The sequence below is a fragment of the Schistocerca gregaria genome, chromosome 1 (assembly GCF_023897955.1).
Source record: "Schistocerca gregaria isolate iqSchGreg1 chromosome 1, iqSchGreg1.2, whole genome shotgun sequence".
NCBI lineage: Eukaryota > Metazoa > Arthropoda > Insecta > Orthoptera > Acrididae > Schistocerca > Schistocerca gregaria.
The window spans coordinates 987341904-987367632 of NC_064920.1; the positions used below are offsets into that span (position 1 = coordinate 987341904).

Below are 25729 nucleotides of genomic sequence, written 5' to 3' on the forward strand. Positions count from 1 at the left end.
TGGAAGAGCAGTTGAACGGAATGGACAGTGTCTTGAAAGGAGGGTGTAAGATGAACATCAACAACAGCAAAATGAGGATAATGGAATGTAGTCGAATTAAGTCGGGTGATGCTGAGGGAATTAGATTGGGAAATGAGACACTTAAAGTAGTAAAGGAGTTTTTCTATTTGGGGAGCAAAATAACTGATGATGGTCGAAGTAGAGAGGATATAAAATGTAGACTGGCAATGGCAAGGAAAGCGTTTCTGAAGAAGCGAAATTTGTTAACATCGAGTATAGATTTAAGTGTCAGGAAGTCATTCCTGAAAGTATTTGTACGGAGTGTAGCCATGTATGGAAGTAAAACATGAACAATAAATAGTTTGGACAAGAAGAGAATAGAAGCTTTCGAAATGTGGTACTACAGAAGAATGCTGAAGATTAGATGGGTAAATCACATGACTAATGAGGAAGTACTGAATAGGATTGGAGAGAAGAGAAGTTTGTGGCACAACTTGACCAGAAGAAGGGATCGGTTGGTAGGACATGTTCTGAGGCATCAAGGGATCACCAATTTAGTATTGGAGGGCAGCGTGGAGGGTAAAAATCGTAGAGGGAGACCAAGAGATGAATACAACTAAGCAGATTCAGAAGGATGTAGGTTGCAGTAGGTACTGGGAGATGATGAGGCTTGCACAAGATAGAGTAGCATGGAGAACTGCATCAAATCAGTGTCAGGACTGAAGACCACCACAGCAACAATAACAACAACAACAACAAGGGAATACAGGCTCATAAAAATTAGTGACAAAGTGTAAAACAGCAAAGCAGGAGTGACCCAAAGAAAAACTGGAAGTCTGTGAAAGCGTGCTTGACTAGGGGAAAGATGCCATCCATAGGAGTATGAAGGAGATCTGAGTGTGGAGAAGTACATACTTCAACTTTACGACCTGAGCTAATAGTAAAGAAAGGAGAGATGAAAGGTGGAAGGAATACACAGAAGCTCTACACAAGAGAAATATTTTACGACCTATTATCGAAAGAATAGAGGAAGAAGATGAGATGGGTGAACACTGTGAGAACAATCCAACAGAGCACAAAGACTTAGTCAAAATACAGCTCCTGCATTGAATGACATTTCCTCAAATCCTTGGGAGAACTGGCAATGACAGAACTATTCCACCTAGTGTGCAGAATTTATGAGACGGGAAATACGCTTAGACTTGAAGAAGAATGTATAGAAGAGGTAGATGTTGACAAATATGAATGTTAGAGAACTATCAATTTACTAAGTCATAGTTGCAAAATCTAGACAAACTACTTACAGAAGAATAGAAAAAAATAGTTGAAGCTGATCTCCGGGAGGATCAGTTTGAGTTCCACTGGAATGTAGGTGCAAATGATGCAATACTGACCCTACAATGTATCTTAGCGATGGACTGAAGAAAGGCAAACTTAAAACATTTTTAGATTTAGGGAGCAGTTTTGGCACCCTCGATTGGAATACACTCGCTGAAATTCTGAAGATAGCAGGGATAAGATACAGACAGGAAAAAGTTATCTGCAACTCAAACGGAAACCAGACTGACGTTATAGGAGTCAAAGGACATGATGGGGAAGCAGAGTTGAGAAAGGAGTGAAATATAATTGCAGCCTACCTTCGACATTATTCAATCTGTATATTGAACAAGCAGTAAATGAAACCCAGGAAAAATTAGTAAGGAGATTAAAGTCAGGGAGAAGAAATGAAAACAACGAGGTTTGTCAATGTCTTAATACTGTCAGACCTGTTAAAGGACTTTAAAGATTAGGTGAATGAAATGAATAATATTTTGAACTGAAGGTATGACATGAACAACAAAAGTGAAACAAGGTAACAGAATGTGGTCAAATTAACTCAAGTCATGCTGACAGAATTAAATTAGAAAAAGAGATAATATAAACTGTAAAAGTTTTGCTATTTGGGCAGCAAAACAAATGCCGAAGGCCGAAATAAGAAGGATATAAATTGGAGACTGCCAATGGTAAGAAAATCATCTCTGAAAAGATAACTTTGTTAATATTGAATATAAATTCAAGTGTCATGAAGTCTTTTAAAGGTATTTGTCTCGATTGTAGCCTTGTACAAAAGTGAAATGTCGATGAGAATGTCCTGACGAGAAGGGGAAAGAAGCTTTTTTTTGAGAACGAGTTCCTACGGATGAATACAGAAAATTAGAGTGATATACCAAAACCTAATCAATACCTGAAATGAAGTGGGGGAGGGGGGAGTTTATAGCTCTATCTGACAACATGAAGGGATAGTTCAACAACATTCCAAGCCATCAAGGAATGATCAATTTGGCCATGCAAGCAAGTGTGCGTGGTGGAAATTCTACAGGGAGACCAAAGCTTGACTACAGTAAGCAGATTTGAAGAGATGTAAAATTTTAGAAAGCTTTAAGTAAATGGAGCAAAGCAGCATTTGGTATAAAATGCTAAAAATCAAATAACAGTCTTTATAGTATTTTCAGATTTTTATTTGTTAGCAAATGGTTTCGGCCCTTTCCTCAGGCCACGGGACCATAATAAAACTGTAGGAAAAAGCCTGAAAATTGAGGAAAGGGCTGAAATCGGCTGCTGAGGTGTATTTTCCTTTCTTTTCCTGGTGTTTATTTTGTGAGATTGTGGTGGATCTTATACCAGCAGTAGTGGGAAGTTGCATCCCTGGCTGATATAACAGGGCAATATTTTTCTGACCCCAATACACTGCCAGATGATAGTAGTATTACCTTTATCCTCTCTTCTCAAAGAAGTTTTTTTTTGTGGTCTGGATCCTTCCATGCCAGCTCCCTGCCAAACCAACTGCAGTGAAGATCCCTGGAATGCTTCTGCAAGTTCTCTATATTGTGCTACTAGATAAATGCCACACTTCTCACAAACAGGGGTATATTTTGTTCAACATTTTTGTTATTACTTTTCACCACACAACTAACTATTGCTATGGTAATACCACTCTCTTGAGTACATTCAAACTTGTGTACTGTAGGATCAGAGATAAAATCCAGAAAAACAACTACCACTCTTCCATTGTTCATTATGTCCCATTGGTGTGTCATTTAGTCCATGGCTCTGATTCAGGCACTTGCTGCACCATGGGAAAAATGACTCCCAGATGACCAGTGGATGTAATACTGGTCCCCTTCTTGCTGACTCCACCACTGCTCCACATTCACTGCATACAAGAAAGGAAAAAACACAGTTTCCCTTTCCCACTACATTTATCCTTATTCAATTTACTCGTGAGCACCTCTTGTCAACAGCTTTCCAACGGTGTGTTGGGATGTTCACAAATACCCCGACACACTACATGGCTTAGCAAACAAATATTTGAAAACATGATCAAGACTGTTTTTATTTGATTTTTGAAGATGTGAGTTGCAGAAGTTATCTAGACACGAAGGGGCTTGTGTAGTGTAAGACTAGCATGGAGACCTGCATCAAACCATTCATTAGACTGAAGAGAACAGCAACAGTTAAAGGAAATTTTTAAAGGTGAGGAACATTTTTAGGTCACTTCTTTGCACAGATATACAGGTGACAAACTTAGCAGTACTTTATTTCGAGTTTTTTTACTCAACCCACATTTTTCATTATTCAAAACTGTGACATACTTCAAGCGGTGTATCAGAAGCCCAGAAAACAAATTTTATTCTTACAATTGTCTATTGGTAATACTAATGCAAAAATGTACCTAATTCGATATCACAGTGATAAAAATCAACTCCATAAAACACAAGACATCCATGGTGAGTGGAAAGAAAGTGCTGTCTCACAGTGCCACCAGAAGAAATGCAATAGGTGCTTTGACATTTGTGCCACACACACATGTGGCAAAAAGTAACATGCAGTGGCTAACTTTCGTACTGAAATCTATGCGTAGGAGTTATTGATTGTATCCATGGTAAAGCAACATCAAACACAAGTCTGGAAAATAAATGCACTGAACACCATTATGGCTGCTATGAGGTAGCAATAAACTTTTATAAAAGTTGTTTGTCAGCAAGTTACTAGTTCACAGTCTTATCACTACTTCTAATTCAAACACAGAGCCCAGAAGGAAAAAAAATTAAAAAGCAATTTTTAATTTTTTAAAAATTATTTTAAATTATTAAGTTAATCAATGAATGAACAAAAACTAATGCAACATTTTTAAAAGATAGTATAAGTAATTGTACTTACTTGTGATATCGTAAACTACCACAGCAACTGTTGAGTCACGTATATATGAAGGAATCAGACTCCGGAACCTTTCCTGTCCTGCGGTATCCCAAAGTTGCAGGCGTACCTAAACATGCAAGTTCCATTAATTTGTAGACTGTAGAATGAAATTGTGGTCATGTGTGCTCAGAGAATGCAGCACTCTTATTTATGAGATTTCTGTAAGGAAGAGGAGTTTGTCCAAAGTTGAACAGATTCCAGTCCAATGTTACATTTTCAGCCTATCACACATAGCCCTAGCGAAGGTTCTGGTGGCTGAGCTTTAAAATTATTTTTGTTTCATGGAAAGGCAAATATATGGTGGCAGCTTCTGGAGAATATGTAATTTAATATAAGATGGAAGCAATATATATCTAGCACACAATTGCCATGGCAAGAGATCAATTTTATTTGTAGCATTGTTGACAACACAGCTTCTTCTAATGTCAGTAGTGTTATAGAGATGAATGAAGCTTGTGCAGTGTTGACTTGCACTACTATTACCTAATGAGAATTAATTCTGGGAGTGTGTACTAGGGAAAGTAGCTTTGGAGCTCTGTAGTATCATTTATTGCCAAATCACAATTTTAGGAAATGTGTGGATTGTCATGGGGAGATGCATGTGAAACCTGAAAAAAACCAGCAGCAATGTTGACTTCCCATTCCAATTATATTGCACAAAATATTGCAAAATAATTGCAATCTGGGAAAACACATCGTTCAAGCCATGTAAATTACTGATACAGCAGGGTACTATTTTAGTTCTTTGACAGGTTCAAGAATATATGCCAGAAACCACTGATTGGGAAACTGGGTCATCTAAAAACACTGTTTATGATTACTATGGTTTTTGTTGGAAGGTGTGTTATTTGATTGTGACAAATGACAGTCTTGCTGTAGGTGGTGAAAACAAGGTGGTTGAAGTAGATTACATGTCACAACTCACAAGCACTTGTTGCTAAGATAACATTTAAGTAAATCATTACATCCACCTTCTGATGTCAGTAACTCTGGAAAATAAAATAAAAAAATTACACAGCATGCACATAGAGTCCTGGAACACTCAATTATTTATTGCAGAAGAACCAAACACTGTACAGATATAATACATGTCATTTGGAAGAGAAAACCTGAGAGTTTTTTTCATGTATACTGCCACAGGATAGTTTGGTAATATGCTGATAATTGCACACATGGTGAGTTCAGGTGCGGAGCAAGCTTTCTGTGTTATGGAGTTTTACAAAAAAAAGTGTGCTACAGCTGTTCAATAGATGTTTAGATTCAAGTACAGTAAGAAGCCACTAACAAGGAATGCCATTTACCACTGGCACAACAAATTCGTTACAGCAGATTGCTTGTGACCAGCAAAGAGAAGCGGATGTCCCAATGTGAGTGAAGTGAATGTGGAGCACGTATGAGAAACATTCATAAGGAGTCCAAAGAAACCGAAACATCATGCATCCCATGAGCTCGAAATGGCTCCAAAGACTATTTGGAACGTCCTGCGACAGAAGCTGCCCAAGAACCTATTAAAATTGGAGCTAGTGCAGAAGCTCAATGATGACGACAAAGACAAGCATTTTGAGTTCTGTTCACAGTTGCAACAATTAAATGAGGACAGGGATGGCATTTGTGATCACTTAATTTTTACTGACGAAGTCAGTTTTCACACTAATGGGAAAGTGAACAGGCATAATTGTCGAATCTGGAGTACAAAGCATCCACATGAATGGATTGAATTTGAGCTCAATTCCCCAAAGCCTGTTTCATGAAATGGCCTCCCTGATCACCAGATCTCACTCCATGTGACTTTTCTGTGGGGACACATTAAAGATCAGGTGTACATACCACCTCTACCATGTGATGTAGCAGAGCTCCGGAAAAGAATACGGGAAGTGACTGCCAGTCTATGATATCCTGGGACAGGTATGGCAAGAATTCAATTACCGTATTGACATCTGCCGGGTCACTCACGGTTTGCATATCAAATGTTTGTAAAAAAAAAACTTTGAGTTTCTCTTCAAAATGCAGTATGCATGACATCTGTATAATCTTTAGTTCTTAAGCAATAAATGAAAGTGTTCCTGAACTTTATGTACACCCTGTATATTGATTGCAAATGCATCTTGGAAACTACCGAGTTATCTTGAAGGGGAACAAGAGTGTAGTAGGGAAGGGGGGTGGAGGTGGGGGGGGGGGGATGGGGAATTACAGAAAGAAATATGTTATAGAAAAATCAGGTAATACATCACTAGTTTCTGTTCCTAAGTTCAAGCACATCAGTATAGATGAGACTTTTTGTCAATTATTTATGCGCTCTTTTTAAGACAGTGTCCCTGATGCAGTGTGCACAGAAATACAACTCTCAGCTTGAGGTTAAAACCATAGGTTGAAATTTTTTAATTTAAAGAACAGTTGGTACAGAGGTTCTGGGAATCTACGGCATTTCTGTATGCGAAAACAGACCATTATGACTATTCCAGACTGGGACTTTACCCTGAAACCTTTGCCTTTCACAACCAAGTTATCTAATTTAGTTACCCAGACATTACTCACAACCCATACTCATACACACTCACTTCCCCAGTACCATCTCTTCTACATTCTGAACTTCATAGAAATTACCCTGCATACCTTGTGACACTAGAGAAAAAGCACACACACTAGTGACGAGTGAAAAGTCATTGTGGATAACTAAGTACTTGGTGTGGCCAAGAGTATTGCTTTAAAGGGATCCAATGACTCCTGCACAATCCTCAGTTTCATTTTCCTATTTAAGAAGTAGTTCCTTAACTGGAGCTGTAAGTTTTAAATTAAACTTAAGGAAGTTAAACACATATCTGTTGCTTTACATACCGTTCTGTCTTCTAAATACATAGTCTTCGACAGGAAATCAATTCCAATTGTAGCCTGTAACAAAAGAAAAAAAGAAATGTAGCAAATGAAACAACTAAGATGAAACTGCTGCAAGTGCAAGAAAATCAGGAAAATACTAAATTTAAATTCTGTCCATTTTATAACTGGCCTCCATGTGTACACGTCTGCTAATGTTATAAAGAAACACTGTGTTAACTGAGTTTCCTATGTTTTACTAACTATCAGCTCACCTTGCCTTTGTGTGTGTGTGTGTGTGTGTGTGTGTGTGTGTGTGTGTGTGTGTGTGTGTATATATACTCCATGTAAAATACGTGTTTAAAAACTAGCTCACTGTGTTTTATAAATTTTATTCTTGGTTGAAGCTGCTCTTCTGTTGACAACCATTGAAAGCTTGACAGTAGGGAAACTGTTTTTGGTAAGTTATTTTTAGTTTTTTATAATATCAGTACCTTTAATATCTCCTTCCCTTGTTTAAGAACATATACTGATCATCTATGGCTTACTTTCAGGAATTCAATTATTTCTCAAATATGTTTCATAAACATTTATTCCCTTTTACTATTTCAACCGAAGACATGGACTGGAAATGTATGTATTTTACAACAGTGTTCAATAAATGATTCTCCCCACAACTTCAAATAATAAACATATTTCAAATTTCTCTCATCCCAACTGAGACTGATTAAACTGAAAATATTGAAATCAAACCCGATGAATTATCACTGTCTAATGTATCTGGACAATAATAAAAATGTTTGTTTTCCACAAAGTATGGTTGAAACACAAGTTCAATGTTGTAGATTTCAGTCAAGCTACAGATATTATTCACACACTAATGTGTACGCAAAATTATTAGAAATAAAATATTAAAATTAAACTGAATTATTAGTCTTGCAGACATTACAGTCACATCCATAAACTGAAACAGACAAAACTGATGTACACATGCTTCAGTAGCCCAACGAAGTTCATAGAATAACCAGAAGGCATTTCAAGATGGGAAAAAAAAACACCGAAGTTCACACATATATTTTGCGAAAATTGCTGCCTAGCGGGCGAAGTATGTAATACTGCACTGAAGTTCAGCAGTCATCAATTCAATTATTAGAACACCACAGTGCACGAGAACACATGGTTCTGTTGGACATGGTATGCTGTTGGCTTGCTACATCCTTTGAACTAACTTATCCAGCTATTGGGGGGAGGCCTAAAGTTTAACACTGATTCCAAACCACAGCGGAACTCAGCTTTTTTTGTACCAACAATCATTTGCACAGGTGAAGGAGGAGGTAAGTGGCAGATAAAAATCCTAAGATCGACTGGGGATTGAACCTAAGACCTCTGCTCTCATAGTCTAGCACACTTTACTACCCCCCCCCCCCCCCCCCCCCCACACACACACACCATTACCAACATGCACACACAAAAACGAAAGCAACAAACTTAATAGATATTTGAAACCTCAGGGAGGAGAGAAGGATTCTTTGGGGAAGATTCAAAGGGAAGGAATTGCCACAAAGATCCCAGGATTAGAGGGTTCCTAGCCCTGGGATCCTCTCTTCCTGGGGTCTCAGTAACCAATGCCTTACAGATCTTCCGTCTGTTGCAGACAGCAAATCAATAAGAATATTCTGCAGTCAAACATTATGATATACCTCAAGGAATGGAAGCACCTTTCAAAGAACCAGCATGGGTTCAGAAAGAAACCACTCTTGTCAAATGCAGATTGCTTAACTGATACACAATATTTTGTGAAAAATCAATGGGCATTGAATGGTAGTTTTATTCTTCAATATTTATGAAAAGCATATGACAGCATCACACTGACAACTAATAACCAAAATACAATCAATCATACTAAGTATCTTTGCAGATATGCGATTTTCCAGCTGCATTTTCACTAACTGAAACCAGATGTGATACTGGGTAGTGGATGTTCAAAAGAAAAAAGTAGCATTAGGAGTGTTTAGAACAACACCTCTGATGGTCTCTATACGAATAGTCAGTTTATCAAATACAATAAACAAGACTGCTTGCTAACAATGCAATGACCAGAAAATATTGTTGTTTGGCTATTTTAAGAAACTCCTACCAAACTTTGATGAAAGTTTCATTTAGTGCAAGGAATAGCTTGGTAATGTCCGTAACAAACAGAAAGAACCCAATAGCACATAATTATAAAATCAGTAGCGAACATTTGGGTTGTATGTCTTCATTTAAATATTTACGGGTAATAGAAACAATATGTACAAAAAGGGGATAAGCTTGATTTTACCATCAGGATTACAGAAGGTGAATGGAAGATATTTGCTGGAAAGGTTCCAGAGAAGTGCAAGGGACTCCAGCATCTTGAGTCCTTATCAGTGTGGCAATGGCCGCAGACATCAAATTCAGAAACATGAAGCTAAGAATGAAAGATTGATATGCTCCATACAAAATATGACAGAGGTGCTCAGTGTAAGGTTACAAAAATGAAGTTCAGCACTCATTTCTCCCACTTCAGCAACACTCAATAATGAGAAACTATTTATTGTATTTTGTTACGTGAAAGAGCAGTGTGATCATGGGAGTCAAATTCAACCAACTGTGGCACCACTGCAGAGAAGCTGAGTCGCAGATAGTCACAACAAACAGAACGTCACAAATAAGCTTTCGGCCAACAATGCTTTTGTCAGAAACAGACTGTACATGCACGCACACACGCACGACTGCAGTTCTGTGGCAGCTGAAGACACACTGAACAGCAGCAGCAGCAATTCAACTGGGTGGGGTAAGGGTAGCAGTGGGGGACTGACTTGCTGCTGGGGAGCACACAGGGACAAGGTGGAGAGGGGTAGAGCGGCTAGGGGCAGTTGGGAGGTTAGATGGGGGGCAGGCAAGAGGTGGAGGTAGCGGATAAGTGGAGAAGTAAAAAGAATGGGCGCATTGGTGGAACAGGGCTTTGTACTGCTGTAATGGGAACAGGGAAGGGGCTGGATGGGTGAGGACAATGACTAACAAAGGATGAGACCAGGAGGGTTACAGGAATGTAGGATATATTGTACGGAGAGTTCCCACATGCGCAATTCAGGAAAGCTGGTGCTAGTGGGAAGGATCCAAATGGCACAGGCTGTAACACAGCCATTGAAATGAAGGATGTCGTGTTGGGCAGCGTGCTCAGCAACAGGGTGGTCCACTTGTTTCTTGGGCACAGTTTGTCAGTAGCCATTCGTGAGGACAGACAACATGTCTTGTCATGCCACATACAATGTAGCACATTGGTTGCAGTTTAGCTTGTAGATCACATGACAGGTTTCATAGGCAGCCCTGCCTCTGATAGGATAGGTGATGTGACCGGACTGGAGCAGATGGTGGGAGGTTGTATGGGACAGGTCTTGCATCTAGGTCTTTTACAGGGATATGAGCCACAAGTTAAGGGGTTGGGAGGAGCATGGGTTGTTAGGCATGTACGAGTATATTGTGTAGGTTAGGTGGACGGCAGAATATCACTGTGAAAGGGGTGGGAAAGATAGTGGACAGGACATTTCACATTTCAGATAGTCGAAACCCTGGTGGAGAATGTAATTTCCTTTTCATAATATTGTTACGTTCCATCCTAGGTTTTCCATTTTTGAGTCGTTTTTAAGTACATTTGCCATTTTGTGGCATTTGAATTGCAACTGAGAAGCTGTTCAGTCGTACTTGAGATTTTGATTTAATTTTTTAGCAACTACTGTTGAAATTTTATTAAGTAAAATTGATTTAATTATCTAACAAAAATGTATAGATATAATATCACAGGTAAAGTGTGTTTGGAGGCAAGGAGTAATAGTATTTATTTACAAAATAAAATTTATGTATTATTTTGCAGAAAGACAATGGAGGGGGTAATAAAAACTTTTTCACCCTTGTTTAAGCAGCAAAATAATTGTCAACTTTGTCATCTATTTTGATGCACCAATTTGAATCTGTACAAACAAAATAAATTAAAAAATTGTCCTATCTATATTACTAAACAGTCAATCTGGTGCGAAGATTAGTTGCAGGTTGCCTATCTAACAGCTTTAAGGGGCAACACAAATTTCATTTGCAATGTTTCATGTAATTACTGACCAAAATTTAAAATGTGTCAATCATTAAAGAGGTAGCCCTACAATTTTATAGACTTAACACAGTAAGTAAAACCTTACAGTTAGAAAGAGAATATTATTCCTCCAATATTTGAGAATGCGGGCACTAGGTGGCATCCAACAAACTTTAAAGATAGTTTCACACCTTTTTTTAAACTTCTCTCTCACATGATTAATCAAATATTTAACACATTAATTAATTTGTAAAGTAATCAGCTGAAGTTGTTTTATATTAGGTTGGTACAAAAGTACATAGCAACAGATACACCTAACAGACACTCTAGTTATCAGTAATAAATTTCCTTTATTATTTACAACTATCTGCCAATGCTGGGGTAACTTTTTGATTCTGCGACTCTAAAAACCACATGGTTGTGAGGTGAACAACTTGTTGATTCATGTTCAGGGCACATTTTCATCCAGAAAGGAAGTTCCTTGAAGGTTGTTCAATAGAGTGGAAGAACTGAAAATCCAAGAGTGCACTAATTTTTTGTGAATGGTTGAAGAGGGTTGATAATGGCTTTACTATGAGGGGAGCGCACACTTAATATGGAGTCAGGTACTTCATCATAGCTGCTAGATGTATTATTGCTCAATGATTTTATTATGTTCATAATTTTGTTGGGGTTTGCTTCATTAACTAACATTAAAATGTCAGTAGTGTGCGGTAGATTGGTGGCACTTGAGATTGGTACCTTGCAGTTAGCCTGAATAATATTTGGCTACCGAGTTGAAATATTCACTGAATTTCTTGACAACTGTATGTCGATCTATAACCTTAGAATCTTAAAGTAACAGATATTCTCTTTTTAGGCGTTACAAGTTTCTTTTTTAATAGCTTTCCACATGGCTTTCATTTTGTTTGAAGAGTTACTTATGAAATAGTCATTCCATAAAAGTTTTGCCTGTCTATTAATTCTAAGATGTGTTTTTGCAGGCTTTACAATAATTGGAAAAATCTTTAGAGACTGTATTTAAGAAATATTGTAGAAATCTGTTTTTCTCACTAGACATTTACATTTATTTTTGTTACCTACGACTTTCTATTTTTATTGCTTGAAATTTTTGTTTCAAGAGGAAATCCTGCATTAAAATAAGATGTAATGAAAACTTAAGAACCTACTGCCATCAGCAATTTGCATGTAAATACTTTTCCAATTTCCACTGGCTAACAGGAAATTAAACTCTTAATACTGTCTCCAGAAAAGGTTCTTCTTTGAATTACTTTTTCCCATATCAATGATCAGTAGCAGTGGCAGTAAATACAAAGCTAGTATCAGTTATGAAGATTTGGTCAATTATTGAACCTGTGTGCTCAGTTGATCTTGGAGAGAGTATTGTAGGGATAATATTGAATAATTTGCATACATTTATCACAGCATGTGAAGTATTACAGCTTTTTTTTTTTTGAAAATCACTTAAAAATCTCCATGAAGTATTATTTTCATATTAATGAGCTGACACTAATGAGCAGAACTTCTAATAATGATAAGAATACTAAAACTTGCTGCTCTATTAACATTTCTAATTATATAGTTTAGATCAGGCAGTTTCATCACACAAAGCTCACAGTCCTTATCTACTGACAGTTCAGATCAAACCTCACTGAATTTTTCTGGTCCCTTGCAAAGATGGCAGCACCACCTTGAGTGAAGAACTGCCTACAATAGTGGGTACCTTGGACTAGACATTGACTGAATTTCTTCTTTACACAGCAACTATTCAGTAATGCACATTACTTCTGAATCTGAGACTTAAGAAATACTCCCAGCAATGGAATTTTGTTTCTGATAAACTGGACATTATGACGTAATACAACAAATGTTGGGCTTTGTGGTTTCTGAGATGAATGTGTAATTAACTTTTTCTAAAAGTTAATGTGACAAAGCACTTACCTAAAAAATTTGCAGATTAGTTTTTTCTGTGTGTGGCTTCTTGCAGGTAATTTTCAGTAGATGATATGATTTTGAATGGTTGGCACTGTTATGCTTGAGCTCATGCTACTGTTATATTTCGTCTAAACCACTCTGTAATTTGTGTTTGTCTGGCTATTTTGAAACTTCGGGTTGTTCTCTTCAGGATATGATTTTATTGATTTCCTGTTAGTTGGTCTTTCCCCAATATATTTAAATGTATCCCATGAGCTGTATGAAAATCATCTTCCTAAACTGTATGTATCTATCTTTACATTATTTCTGAGATTAGTTTGTTTGTAATGCAAATTTCTCAGTCAACACAGGACCAGGAAGAGAAATCACGAGGAGGAACATTAACAATGAGTATATTTGTATGTGATTAATTTTTGAAACTTTTATTCATTTCTGTTGTAAACTTAACGATTTCTATATAAGTATCATTCGAACCACCAAGAAGTACACCAAAATCGCCTTTACTGATGCCAGATTTTAAAGAATAGTTTGTTAGTTTCTTTCATAAAACTGCACTACTGGCTTTACAAAATCTGTTATCATGAAATTACATTTATCTCTCAATAATGCACCAATTACACATTCATGACTGTCACTGAGTACACCAATGTTTTTGCTTATCATTGCTTTTGGGCTACCTGATTTTGAAACATGTATTTACTGAGTAGATATATTTAGTTTTTGCATGTTTGCTACCTTTTTTGAACAAAAATGAACCAGTATTAGATCAGCTGCCTTAGGAGCAAATTTATGACAAGCAGCAGAAATTTATTTCCAATTGCGATCATCCTTTTTGAGGTAAGATGTCTGAATTGTTCATATGAACTGATGCCAAAGAGGAAACACTATGATATCTGTACATATTATTTTAAGTAGGCACCACTGCGCCGATGATTCAGAGTTGCCGACAGGGCAACTTGAGAAGCACAACTATCAGCCTAATCTGAATTTTTTTTGTATTTTGCGGAGAACTTTTTTATTTCTTCTGCAAGACTTTGTTAGATACTTTTTTTTCCATTCCTGGTGCTGTCAATCATCATTTCTGTGTCGTGAGTGCATATTGGTTGTTCCATAGCTGCTTTAAGTTTATGTCCATGCCATCACAAAGTTCATGTCACTTGACACAGATACGTCAACCTTTCCACAATGAATACTGTGATATTTTTTCACTTGGCATTCCAATTTCAAGCATCCACAGCACCATTCCACTACCTCCAAATGACAAAATGTAAACTCCTGTGGAACAGTCAACGACAAGTAAGAAAATGACCCATTAATAAATGGGAATATCAGCATGCAAAATGAAAAATGCTACAAACTTAGGTGCCAACGTAAACATGGGAGTTCGATTCTTTAAAGAATCAGGGATGGAACTTTACTGATTGCGAAAAAAATGTGATTACAGTAGGTCTACAACCTTTAACAGGGCCAAAATCAAATCATAATAAAATAGACATTTACTTTAGGCTAGTGTATCAGCATTACGTGTTTGGTTTATGGTCACTTTGTAAGAAGAAAACTGCGTTGAAATTTTTGCAGAAAAAGCAACTTCAATAATTTTAAAAGTACTTAGTGTCTGTATTGATGCCACAATGAACTGAACAAGGAACAATTTTGGAGGAATTTTGTGAGGAAACATTGTTGAATACAGCAGCTCTGTAATATTACTCAGCATTTTAACACCTGAATCAGGGTGCAACAAAGGCATTGCTTATTGCTTGTTAAATGGCATCAAGTATTATGATGCTGACCCAGAACCAACTGTTTGACGAACTGCAGAAGTTAATACATTATACCAAGATAGTACATTCTGAGGAGGAGCATGTATCATCACATCTGGAATTTAAATGCGAAAGTTTGAAACAAAGATGGTGACATTCTTGCAAAACCCTGTTGGTAAAAGTACAGAATCATTTTCATTACACTAAGTGACAATTCAGCCGTCACCCCTGATTTTCTCACTTTATGATCATGAGAATTGGGTAAGAAACAAGAATTTTGATGACATGAATAATTTCAAGTGTGCTCTTTGGAATGGTTATAGCTCCAAAATAAGTCATACCAACAGATTATATTAGATGTAATCTCAGTACATGATGTGGTTGTGTGTGATGCTTAAGAGAAGGAATATGTAGTCAGTCTTTAACAAGCATACTGTTTATATTGACAACTGGTGTTACAGAATTCGTGTAATTAACTAATATACTCAGTTGACTGATTTCTCAGACTCAAATTCCTGTTGCTATTACTTGGGCAATACAGGCTTCAGGCCACTGCTGTTTATTGGGTATCCCCAGGAGACATTACTTACAAAATGCTTGTGGCTTCTATACAAATGTGTGGTAGCAATATTCGGTTAGACTACATGAATACAACAATGTGCAAACAGCGACAACTGGTCAAAAATTTGACTCATGTAATGAAAAAGGGAGGAAAAATTTTAAATATGCCCAATTTCATGCAAATTCTATGAAGAAAAATTTAGGAAAGTCATTCTGATACCCACATAGAGCATGCATGGACACAGTAGTAACACCACCCAAGAAACAGCTCGTACAGAGATATTCCCCAACACACAATTCTCAAAACAAATTTAGAAGTAATAGTACTAATCTACCTCAAACTATTACAACAGGGAAAAAGAGTTTTTAAAAATTTCATTTTTTGCTAGACCAATACAACCCTTACATTTGCTAATTAAGGTACATTAAATTTTAAGTATACAGCTATTTATGTGTATATAAGTTTACGAATGTCAGTATTTGATATGTCAGGGATTTATATCTGCTTCTTGCTGGTAAGGTGCTCTGATAATTTTGTGGCTGTTCTGGCACACTGTTTTCATATTTTTCATCACATTGATGACAAAAAAGGCAATTAACAAGAATGGTTTCAAGGCGACCGGAATGTTATTGTTTGATTCATGCAGCTGCCAAATTTTCTGACGATGTTAAATTTACTGATATTACACAAATGGGGCCAAGTTCTAAAGTGTAGTACTTCGATTACAGAATGCAGGCTTATTCCGATCATTAAAAAATGTCAGAGCACTGCACTTCAATGCATTCAAGGCCTAGTTTCCCAGGCACCAAGAATGTGTTTGCAGTGTACAGTCAGCCATCAACAATCACAAGGTTAGCTTTACAGTTCCAATTAAGCACCTACAAATATTTGCTGATTTCTAAGCCACTACATGCTTGACAACAATGAAGCCCTTGTCTACTCTGTACCACACATCTCAGATTGCCTCTTTTAAAAGAGCTTTAGTTTTCAACCTATTAAAAAGTTTGCCGAAAGTTCTCACATACAGAAGACACTTCTCTAAGGCTGCATTCACATTGGCACCAACAATTGTCGTCAGACACCATTGGCAGAGGTCGCCCAATAACATCGGCTGATAGCATGGTCAGTCAAGGAGGTTAGGCTATGTTAGAATCTCTTATGTATGTAGTAGGTTAGATTTTAACCTACTAATGTGGGGTGGATACCATGATGCCTCTGCACTTGGAAGCCAGTGCTGCATAGCCGCTTCTGCTACTTAAAGAGATACTGAATGCATGTGAATGAGCTTTCTTGTCTTGTAAACAAAATAGTGAGTACTATACACGGTTATCAGAATAAGCAGACAAATTTTACAAACGAGATGATGGGAGAAACGTTCTGCTATATACTCGAGAATTTGTGGTGATCTGGAAAAGCAAGCTATAAACTTCATTTTGATTTATTTATGTAAAGTTGTGCAGACTTACGTCAGCTAACATTCAATGACTGTCATTTAGCATTCGAGTGAAAGACAAGCATAAATTGTAGCATAAAATACTCTGAAAATCTAAAGCACTTCAAAGTTAAGATACATACTACACACCACATTTCCAAACCACTTCATACTAAATCAGTACCCTACTGGCATAAAACACCAGTAAGAAGTAATAAATTTGTGGACAACTAATGACAACCTATCACAAGAAAGATCCAGTACAGTCGCTATAAGATTATAAGATACACCCTTTTTGAACAAATTAGTTTTGCAGTTACAATCTATGGCTAAAATCTCCACTAAAGATTTTGCCTATTTTAAGGTTCGACTAAACCTGTGATTTCAGTCCACGGATTCTGACCTATATCCTGATTATTATAATTTCATCCTCAGGATACCACAAGCTCAGTCTTTCTTGAACTAATCTTGTCAGTTTCCCACACTCCATATTTTGTGTTCGAGAACGTGGGTCGATCCGACCGAAGAAGAACTGATTTTAATTTCACCGATCGTCGTCCGAGGTCCATACTTTCGGGCGTCGTGCGACCGCGGACGTAGTGATTGGATAAGATCGGTCGTCCCCGCCCACGGGGGCCGTCGGCGAAATCCACTGATATCTGAGCCACTGTGACCGCAGCCGAAGGCTTCATCCGCCGTCTTCGGCCGATGTCGGTCGTCGGCGGTATCCACAGATATCAGTGCCACTTCGACAGCGCTCATCGGCCAATGACGGCATATCTTTTCGAATAATTACGCCACCACGTGCGCGGTCTCAATGCTGCATATCTCATCGCCTGAACGTAAGGATTTCTGACGAAGATAGGTGAAATTCAAATCAGCTTTTTTTTTTAGTCATAATGCTCAATACGACACTAAAAATAAACTTGGAAACTTAAGTGCAGTCAGAAAAGTCTGGCGTCCTGGGGGGTGAAAAATATCATAATAGGGATTCAGTGCGGACTTAATGGACTGAAATCAAAGTTTATTGGAAACAACAAGTTGGCAAAGTCTTTATTCGAAATTTAAGGAACAGATTATAACCTCTAAAAACATTAGTTAACGTGACAAGTATGGTGTATCTTATGCTCAAAGTTACTGCAAGGGATATTTTTGGACAGTGATGGGTGGACGTCAGCTGCCTACAATTTATTATTACTGCTTACTGCCGTTTTTACTCTAGTAGAATTGTTATTCTGTCACATGAAGTGGTTTGCACATTTTATGTATGTACATTTTTCCACTTTTCAGTACTTTAGGTGTTCTGAATATCTTATTATAAACGATGTCATGCGTAATCCGAATGACAGCCATTGAAGGTTAGTTGGCGTATGTCTGCCCATCATCAAATAAATTCATCAAAGCAGATTTTGAGTACTTGTAGAGGTATGATTCGAATTCTATTAAACAATCCGATACTCACATTAAAGATACAGTTCTGGCTCAAGTAAAAGTAGTGTCACTTTGTTATTGGACGTCCAACTATTACATATTTCCAATCATTCGGCATAACAGTATACTAAGTTCTGAAAAGTAAAGTTTCAAAGTTCTGTGCGATATGTTTGACGCTATTTACGATGCCCTAAATTACTAATCTAAAGGCTAATATTTTCATTCTTGCATCCCAAATACGATTTTTTAAATTATTCCATACCGAATTCTGGAGCTTCGTGGAAGTCTATTAAGAAACGCTGTAATATGGATGATTTCCTTTATTAAAAGCTATATTCAATCTGAAGTAACACTGGCACCAGCAATCTTGTTACCTCCTTTCTCAAATCCACTTGGCAAGTTTTTACAGTGCGGTGAAGTTTACATTACTCATCATGTTCTTTTCGTGACAGCCCTATAGCTCGTTTACATGCATTCAGCATCATCTTAATAGCAAACGCCGCGTTGCAGTACTCGTATCCAAGTACAGAAGTGTCATGTTATCCACTTTAGGTTAGAATCAATTCTGCGTATGAAGCAGTTTAGATTTTAACCTCAACCACCACTACCCCGCCAAAAACCGAGGAATGATATCGGGAACACTGTGACCATGATGTCACTGGACGACTTCTGATTACAGAGTTTGACGACCGTTGTCGGTGCCACTGTGAACGTAACACAAAATTTTGAAAATCTTTTTTTCTATCTCTGCTATCAGAAACTGAGATTAACTGTACTTCAGAGAGCAGCCTCACTTAGTCTCAGGGAATACGTCTCCTACAAAATTCTCACATTAATGCGTTCAGTACTTTCTTGCGTCTGCAAATCTCCCCAAAACTAGTACCCGTACTTGTCGCTCTGAATGCTGTTTTACCACCCAAAATACTTTTCTTCTCAGTAAAATAGTTAACACGCAAGGTGCGAAGCTACTCTGCAGAGTATGAGATAATCACGACTGGTTCAAACAGGCCTTTCTAACAAAGAGCCAAGAAAAATAAACAATGTGTACTGACGCGCACACTGCGGCATGTCCCGCCTCTGAGACGCTTAGTTCAACACAGCCAGCCCGGCGCCTGTTAACAGCGACACGGGGGAAAAAATCAATACTCCCTCCTAAGACGATCGTTCTCCTACCTTCCACTGTGGTACCGAGCAGGTCGGTGACACTGCTCTGCTAACATTTACCTAGAGAAACAAATCGTAACTGCGTCTACTTTTGGAAGAGGTTGTTCACACCTGTGACTAACGAAAAATGATGAACTAACTACGAATAACAGGAAGGCGAATAAAGAAGAGTAGGCCTAATAATAGAAATTAAATATGTAATTTCGGAATTTTCATTTATTTTACGTCAAAAATTTTAATGATACCTCTCCATACCCAAAGTCAATCTTCTACCGATACTTAAGTTCATTTTCGACAAATGCAAAATATTTACATAATTAACAGATCTGTCTGTGGATGGTTATTTCTTTATGGCTAACGTAATAATAATAAATTATATCCGTACATTAAACAGATTCACGGAAATCTGGCGCGTTTCTAACGTAAAATGTACGTCTCCGTCCATATTCGACGCAAGTGTTTCTCTAAACCCTGTAAAAGAGACATCGAAATTTGAGTTTCGTAACAAAACGCACCAGACACAGATAAACTAGTAAATACGATATTTCAATGGGCTTTGTTACTAAATGCCTTATCAAAATATAAAATTCTTCATGGCTTCATACCAAACAACAATAACACACTGAATGGTCCTAAACGTGCCAGGTCAAATAATACTGTCATCGCGTAACAGCAGCTAAAACGAAATAAGCTGGAGATCAGAGCCTTATTATCTTCCTTTAACTTTAAGACGATGTATATATTTCGGAAACATTTATTTTCTCAAAACTTACAAGTGCCGTCTTTTCGTAGATTATTAAAATGAATGCCTTTTACTTCTATAGTAACAACCATGACAGCACAGTACCTCAAATCAATGTAATGTCACATGAAACTTTAGAAGAGTGACATAATGGGTTTGAATTATATTATCTCCCATTTTATCTTCTACTGTTTCATATAAACGAACTCTGGTGATGCACCCACTTACAACTGCTGGGCAGCCAGACAGACACTAAATGATGTCATAACTCTACCAAATGGCTTCAGGTATAATAAAGTTTATACAAACAAAAGTAAATATTAGAAATTAGTATGTTAAAAACAAAAATTTAGGGCTTTATGTTGTCCTGGAGCATGATGTACCACATATTGATGTTGTTGTCTTCAGTCCTGGGACTGGTTTGATGCAGCTCTCCATGCTACTCTATCCTGTGCAAGCCTCTTCATCTCCCAGTACCTACTGCAACCTACATCCTTCTGAATCTGCTTAGTGTACTCATCTCTCTGTCTCCCTCTACGATTTTTACCCTCCACGCTGCCCTCCAATACTAAATTGGTGATCCCTTGATGCCTCAGAACATGTCCTACTAATCGATCCCTTCTCGTGAAGTTGTGCCACAAACTTGTCTTCTCCTCAGTCCCATTCAATACATCCTCGTTAGTTAAGTGATCTACCCATCTAATCTTCAGCATTCTTCTGTAGCACCACATTTCGAAAGCTTCTATTCTCTTCCTGTCCAAACTATTTATCGTCCATGTTTCACTTCCATACATGGCTACATGCCATACAAATGCTTTCAGAAATGACTTCCTGGATGTACCACATAGTCAAACATAACCTAATTCATGATGAATAAGAATATATGTACACACAGAAATGTTTATGTTGTGTACAGAAGAGGATTTTGCAGGATTGAAGTCCAACATGTCTGGTTTCAAACAATTTGCAACTTTTGCGTAGTGGCACCAATTACTGGAAGTACACGTGGATAAATTGGTGACTATGTGGGAAACAAACAATGAGCCTTGGCAGAATACGAGACTTTTATATGAAACAGTGTAAAAACAATCTCCCATGTAGCAATTTAACAATAACTGAGAAGTACATGCCTTACGTCTAAGTACAGAAAGCATGGAGATCAATATTCTTCATATACATACCCCCTAATTTGTGTTCCTCATTTGATTTTTTTCAGATGAAAATATTATTAAACTCTTAACTTCCTGGGCATGGTGCAAAAAATCTCAACTCTTCTATTCATTTCACATTTCCTGCTTCTGAACTTTAACCCCTCACAAACTACTTCTGTCTTGACCATTCCTAACCACTACCTGCCTAGTACCCGTTTGCTTCCTCTGCATCAAATCATTGTGCTTGCTGTCTATATTTTTCATTGCTATAACATGGCCATACCAGTTTCCAGCTGCTGATTTCTTAATACAGCAGGTAGTTCACCATCGACTTGTCCCTGTTTTGAGTAATATTATAGTTGCTGCTCCAGTGGTTAACAGTACTGCCTACTTTTATTCCTGGTACTTCGATTTTACTCCATCTTTCTATTTTGTAAATACCAACTGGCAAGACAGGTAATTATTTAAGCATTTCTTGGTATTATGTAGCTCCATATGAATGATAACCTTCACTGTTTTTGAATTCTACTGAGCCTCTTCTGCCTCTTAAAGCTGTCTTCAATATGACAGTAATTATTGAAAGTGTGAGTCAATCTAGCTTATTTCCTTCCAGGAAGATATGAATATCGGTTCATAGTCATTCGATTTGCTAATTTGTAGGAAACAGTTTTGAAATTGTCACACACAAGTTTATGAACTTTTATTCCTCCTCTCCTATTAAATTTTTGCAGATGAATTGCTGTGTACTGCATAGTTATAGGTTACATCTTTCTTTTCTGGAACCATTCTAATCTGACATTTTTTTGATTCTTGTTAATTCTAACTTTTTTTTCACTTCATTTGTTCCAAAGTTTTCTGCTTGAAATACTCTTAACAAGCTTTTTCAATGCCTCCTCCATTGTGAGGCACTTCCAGTATTTTGTCAGTAACACTGCAGCAAATTTGAGGCCTGTAGACCTTATGTCTTACTTAAAATATAATACTCAATCTCAATAACTTGTTTCTCTACCTTTACCATTTCTGGCACCCTAACCTTCACTTTATTGTGGCTCATGTAAAACTGTACACTTCTGCTTATTCTCTTTATAATCCTTGAGCAGGCACACCAATTTTCATAATAGGAATGGGTGCATGGCATACTTTACATACATGTAGAGGATAACTATATTTGTTACCAAGGTAAACATGTATGAGTAGAATCACAGTTTAACCTCAGTTTAATTAAACAATGAAATGAACTTTCATCATATGACAGTTGCCCCATTCAAGTGTTACTGCACAGTAATAATCCACTCGGAACATGAAACAGTACAGTTCCATCAGATACCTGCCAAAAACTCATTCGATTAGTAATTATCTCGCGGGCAACTGCCTCATTATGGGGTTATTCTGCTAGCATGGAATGTAATTTTTTTCTCACTTGGCTTGCTGTTTATTTTATATTACTGTTGCTTACTTGGGTGCATAGCAATACACCTTATCACTGTTGGCTGAATAAATAATAAAGGAATAAAAGAGGGTTTGCAACTGAAAACAATGGAACAGTACAAAACAATGTTATTTGTGGCTGGCACAGTTTATACATAGGTGCACTTGCTCAAGGGTAGAGAGAGAGAGAGAGAGAGAGAGAGAGAGAGAGAGAGAGAGAGAGAGAGAGACTCCTTTTTAGGTACATGGAATATTGTTTTCACCATAAATAACAGTTTGTGCAACTGATTCAGCCTTCATCCACGTTATGTTTTTGGTTTTTGTTCCATCTCCTCTACTCTTCAGTTCTCTTTCTACTTCCAGCCAAGTCTGATGCTGATGTTCTCCAGATTTTTACGACATGTTTTCCTTCGAAAATAGGCCCGAAAACTGGGTGTATCATACACTGGCAGCAAGTTACGGTATATACCTAAAAGCTCAAAATTTCTGTGTTTGGGCTTGAAGCAAATCACTGTTAGCTTCCTTGGAAATTTTGAACATTGTTCAGAGTTTATTAGATGCACATGCGCAGCTGTTAACAGTTTATATAGTTTGTTCAAGCTTCAGTTATTGTGTCTCATGCAGAGACCCACTGGAGTCATATCTTTATTGTGGTTTTGCTTGCAAACCATGGTGGCTGGAAAATGGTATTGCTATACTATTGCATTTAAGGTGCAAGTGATTGCATATACTAAAGAACATAAAAACAGGGCTGTAGAAAGCCATTTTGGGCCACCTCCAATTGAAAAAATCTTAAGACATTGGTGGGATCAGGTAGACATTTTAAAGAAAGTACCTTACAGTAAACATAATATGAGAAGTTGAACTGTTAAAGGGCCAAAACTTGAAGCAGAGCTCAATACTTGAATTTTAGACAACAGACAAGCAGGAATTTCAGTTTTTACAAAATTTATCCTCGAGCAAAAGCAATGCCAAGCTTCACAACATCAACATCGCAGTGTTGAAGATTTATGAAGCGGTCTCAACTTTGTATGCAGGCCACGGCAAAAATATTGCAGATGATGAGTATGAAGAACAAATTGTTGAATTTCATTGATTTGTCATTAATGCAAGGAAAAGAGGAAAGTTTGAACTTCTGCAAAATTTTATTAAGGGGCAAAACACTGCTAACTTTCAATGTAACTTCAAACAGAACTTAATTCCAAGGGCACAAAAGACATTACTGTTAGAACTGGGTGCATCCCAGGCAAACACTTGTTCGATCACTTACTGTTAAGACTTCAAATCATGACAAGACCCCTTGCACAGTCATTGGCCAATTACATTTGGTATAGTCAATGTGGAGACCAATTGAAGAAGTCTGCTCTGTTAGTAAGGTATCAGACTTCGTCTCTCACAACAAGACAATAAAAAAGACGAATTTAATTTAAGACACGTTATCTCTAAGTCCAGGTGGGCTACTAGTTTACTTCAGTTGTTAGATGCATCTATCAAAGCACTAGTTAAGGGACGAATGTAGGAGGTTTGAAACTACACCATCAGAAAGGAGGAAGATAACAGCATTTCTCATGTGTGAGAGTCAGAGCTTCATGGGACTCCTATAGAAACTGAAACATTGATTAACCCATCTTTGAATTTTGGAATCAATATTCAAATGGAATGTACAGAGGATAATTTATGGTATGAGGATCCACACACTGACATGACAGCTGTAAGTATTTTTCCTTTGTTTCTGAGAATAAAAATTAAAAGGTGAGCAATCTTTCCTACTTACACTGCCTAGACATTTGACACACATTCAAATACACGTTATAGTTGTCTTACAGTAGATGTATTAGGTGAGAAAATTTTTTCCCTAAAAAAGATCTTAAAAAGAATGAGTCTTTTATACTGATGCGTCTTTTACACAGACAAATATGAACAGAACAGGTGTTTTGTGTGTCCTTAACATGTTGCAATATGTCAAACAATATTGTGGGGTGTGTGTGTATATGAATCAGCTGGTTCTACATTTGTGGATATTCAGAGAAGCCAATGGAATCTTGGAATGCTGACACAGTTGTTAAGGATCAGTATCTACATTCTTTTGTCCAAGGGTCATTTTACATACACAGAAGCCGTCAGATGAGTGCAAGGAAAATTACTACACTGCAATCTCACCAGCAAGCCTTGGCATACATCCCACAAGGCACATAGAAAAGTCAATAAAAGCTACTCATTTTACAGTATACAATGTTAAAGTTTGGTGCAACTATACAAAAGAAATCAGTTTATTCAACTCTGTTACTGGCCACTTCTATCACATTTGCTTATCACATAATTGTCTGCATGATTTAAGTAAATGCGTGAAAACGTACTTAAGATATTTGCAGATTTTCTGTTGTTAGTAATGGTTTGCTTAACAAATGACGAGAAGTGATCACGATGAATTGTTTCGGATGTGGAGTCAGTCAAATTATTCATCCATAATTTTCTTTCCCTCATAAATCAAATTGGCTGTTATTCTGTTTCACTCTAAAACAGCCAAATATTTGTGATAATCCAGATTAGAAATGTTATTTCATTTGGAGCAATGTAAACTGTACTATTGGGTCTCAGCCTAACCACAACCTCAGAAATCTTGCAGTATCTTGTACAAAATAGCCACTTATAAATGTCAAAAAAGATTGCAAATTTCATTGCTGCTCATTTCATTAGCACCAATTTAAGCTGCATCACTAGGTACCAACCTGACCACAACACCATAAATTGGGACATGTTTGGAAATATCAGCCAAATATTTGTGATGACCAAGACTTGACAAGTGAGTGATTCTAATTGAAGGCTCAAAACTGGAAACGCAGAAAGTGTCAAAATTTGATACTTTCATTTGTTTCCTGTAAACCACTGAATGTGCCAAGGCTAATAACTTGAGATATACGTTGAAAGTACCCAAATGACTTCCCTGGCACTTCAAAACATTACAC

At 37.3% G+C, this 25729-nt stretch overlaps 1 protein-coding gene across 2 annotated transcripts in view; it reads right to left on the reverse strand.

The window, feature by feature from the left end:
- The window catches only part of LOC126277900 (ras-related protein Rab6), an 88710-nt gene that overhangs the window by 58231 nt on the left and 4750 nt on the right, over positions 1-25729 (reverse strand). For both annotated transcript variants that reach the window (XM_049977467.1, XM_049977459.1), the window contains exons 3-4: positions 7075-7128; positions 4201-4306 (exon numbers count right to left, since the gene is read on the reverse strand). In XM_049977467.1, the coding sequence (XP_049833424.1) occupies positions 4201-4306; positions 7075-7128 (160 nt within the window). The remainder of the gene's footprint in view (positions 1-4200; positions 4307-7074; positions 7129-25729) is intronic.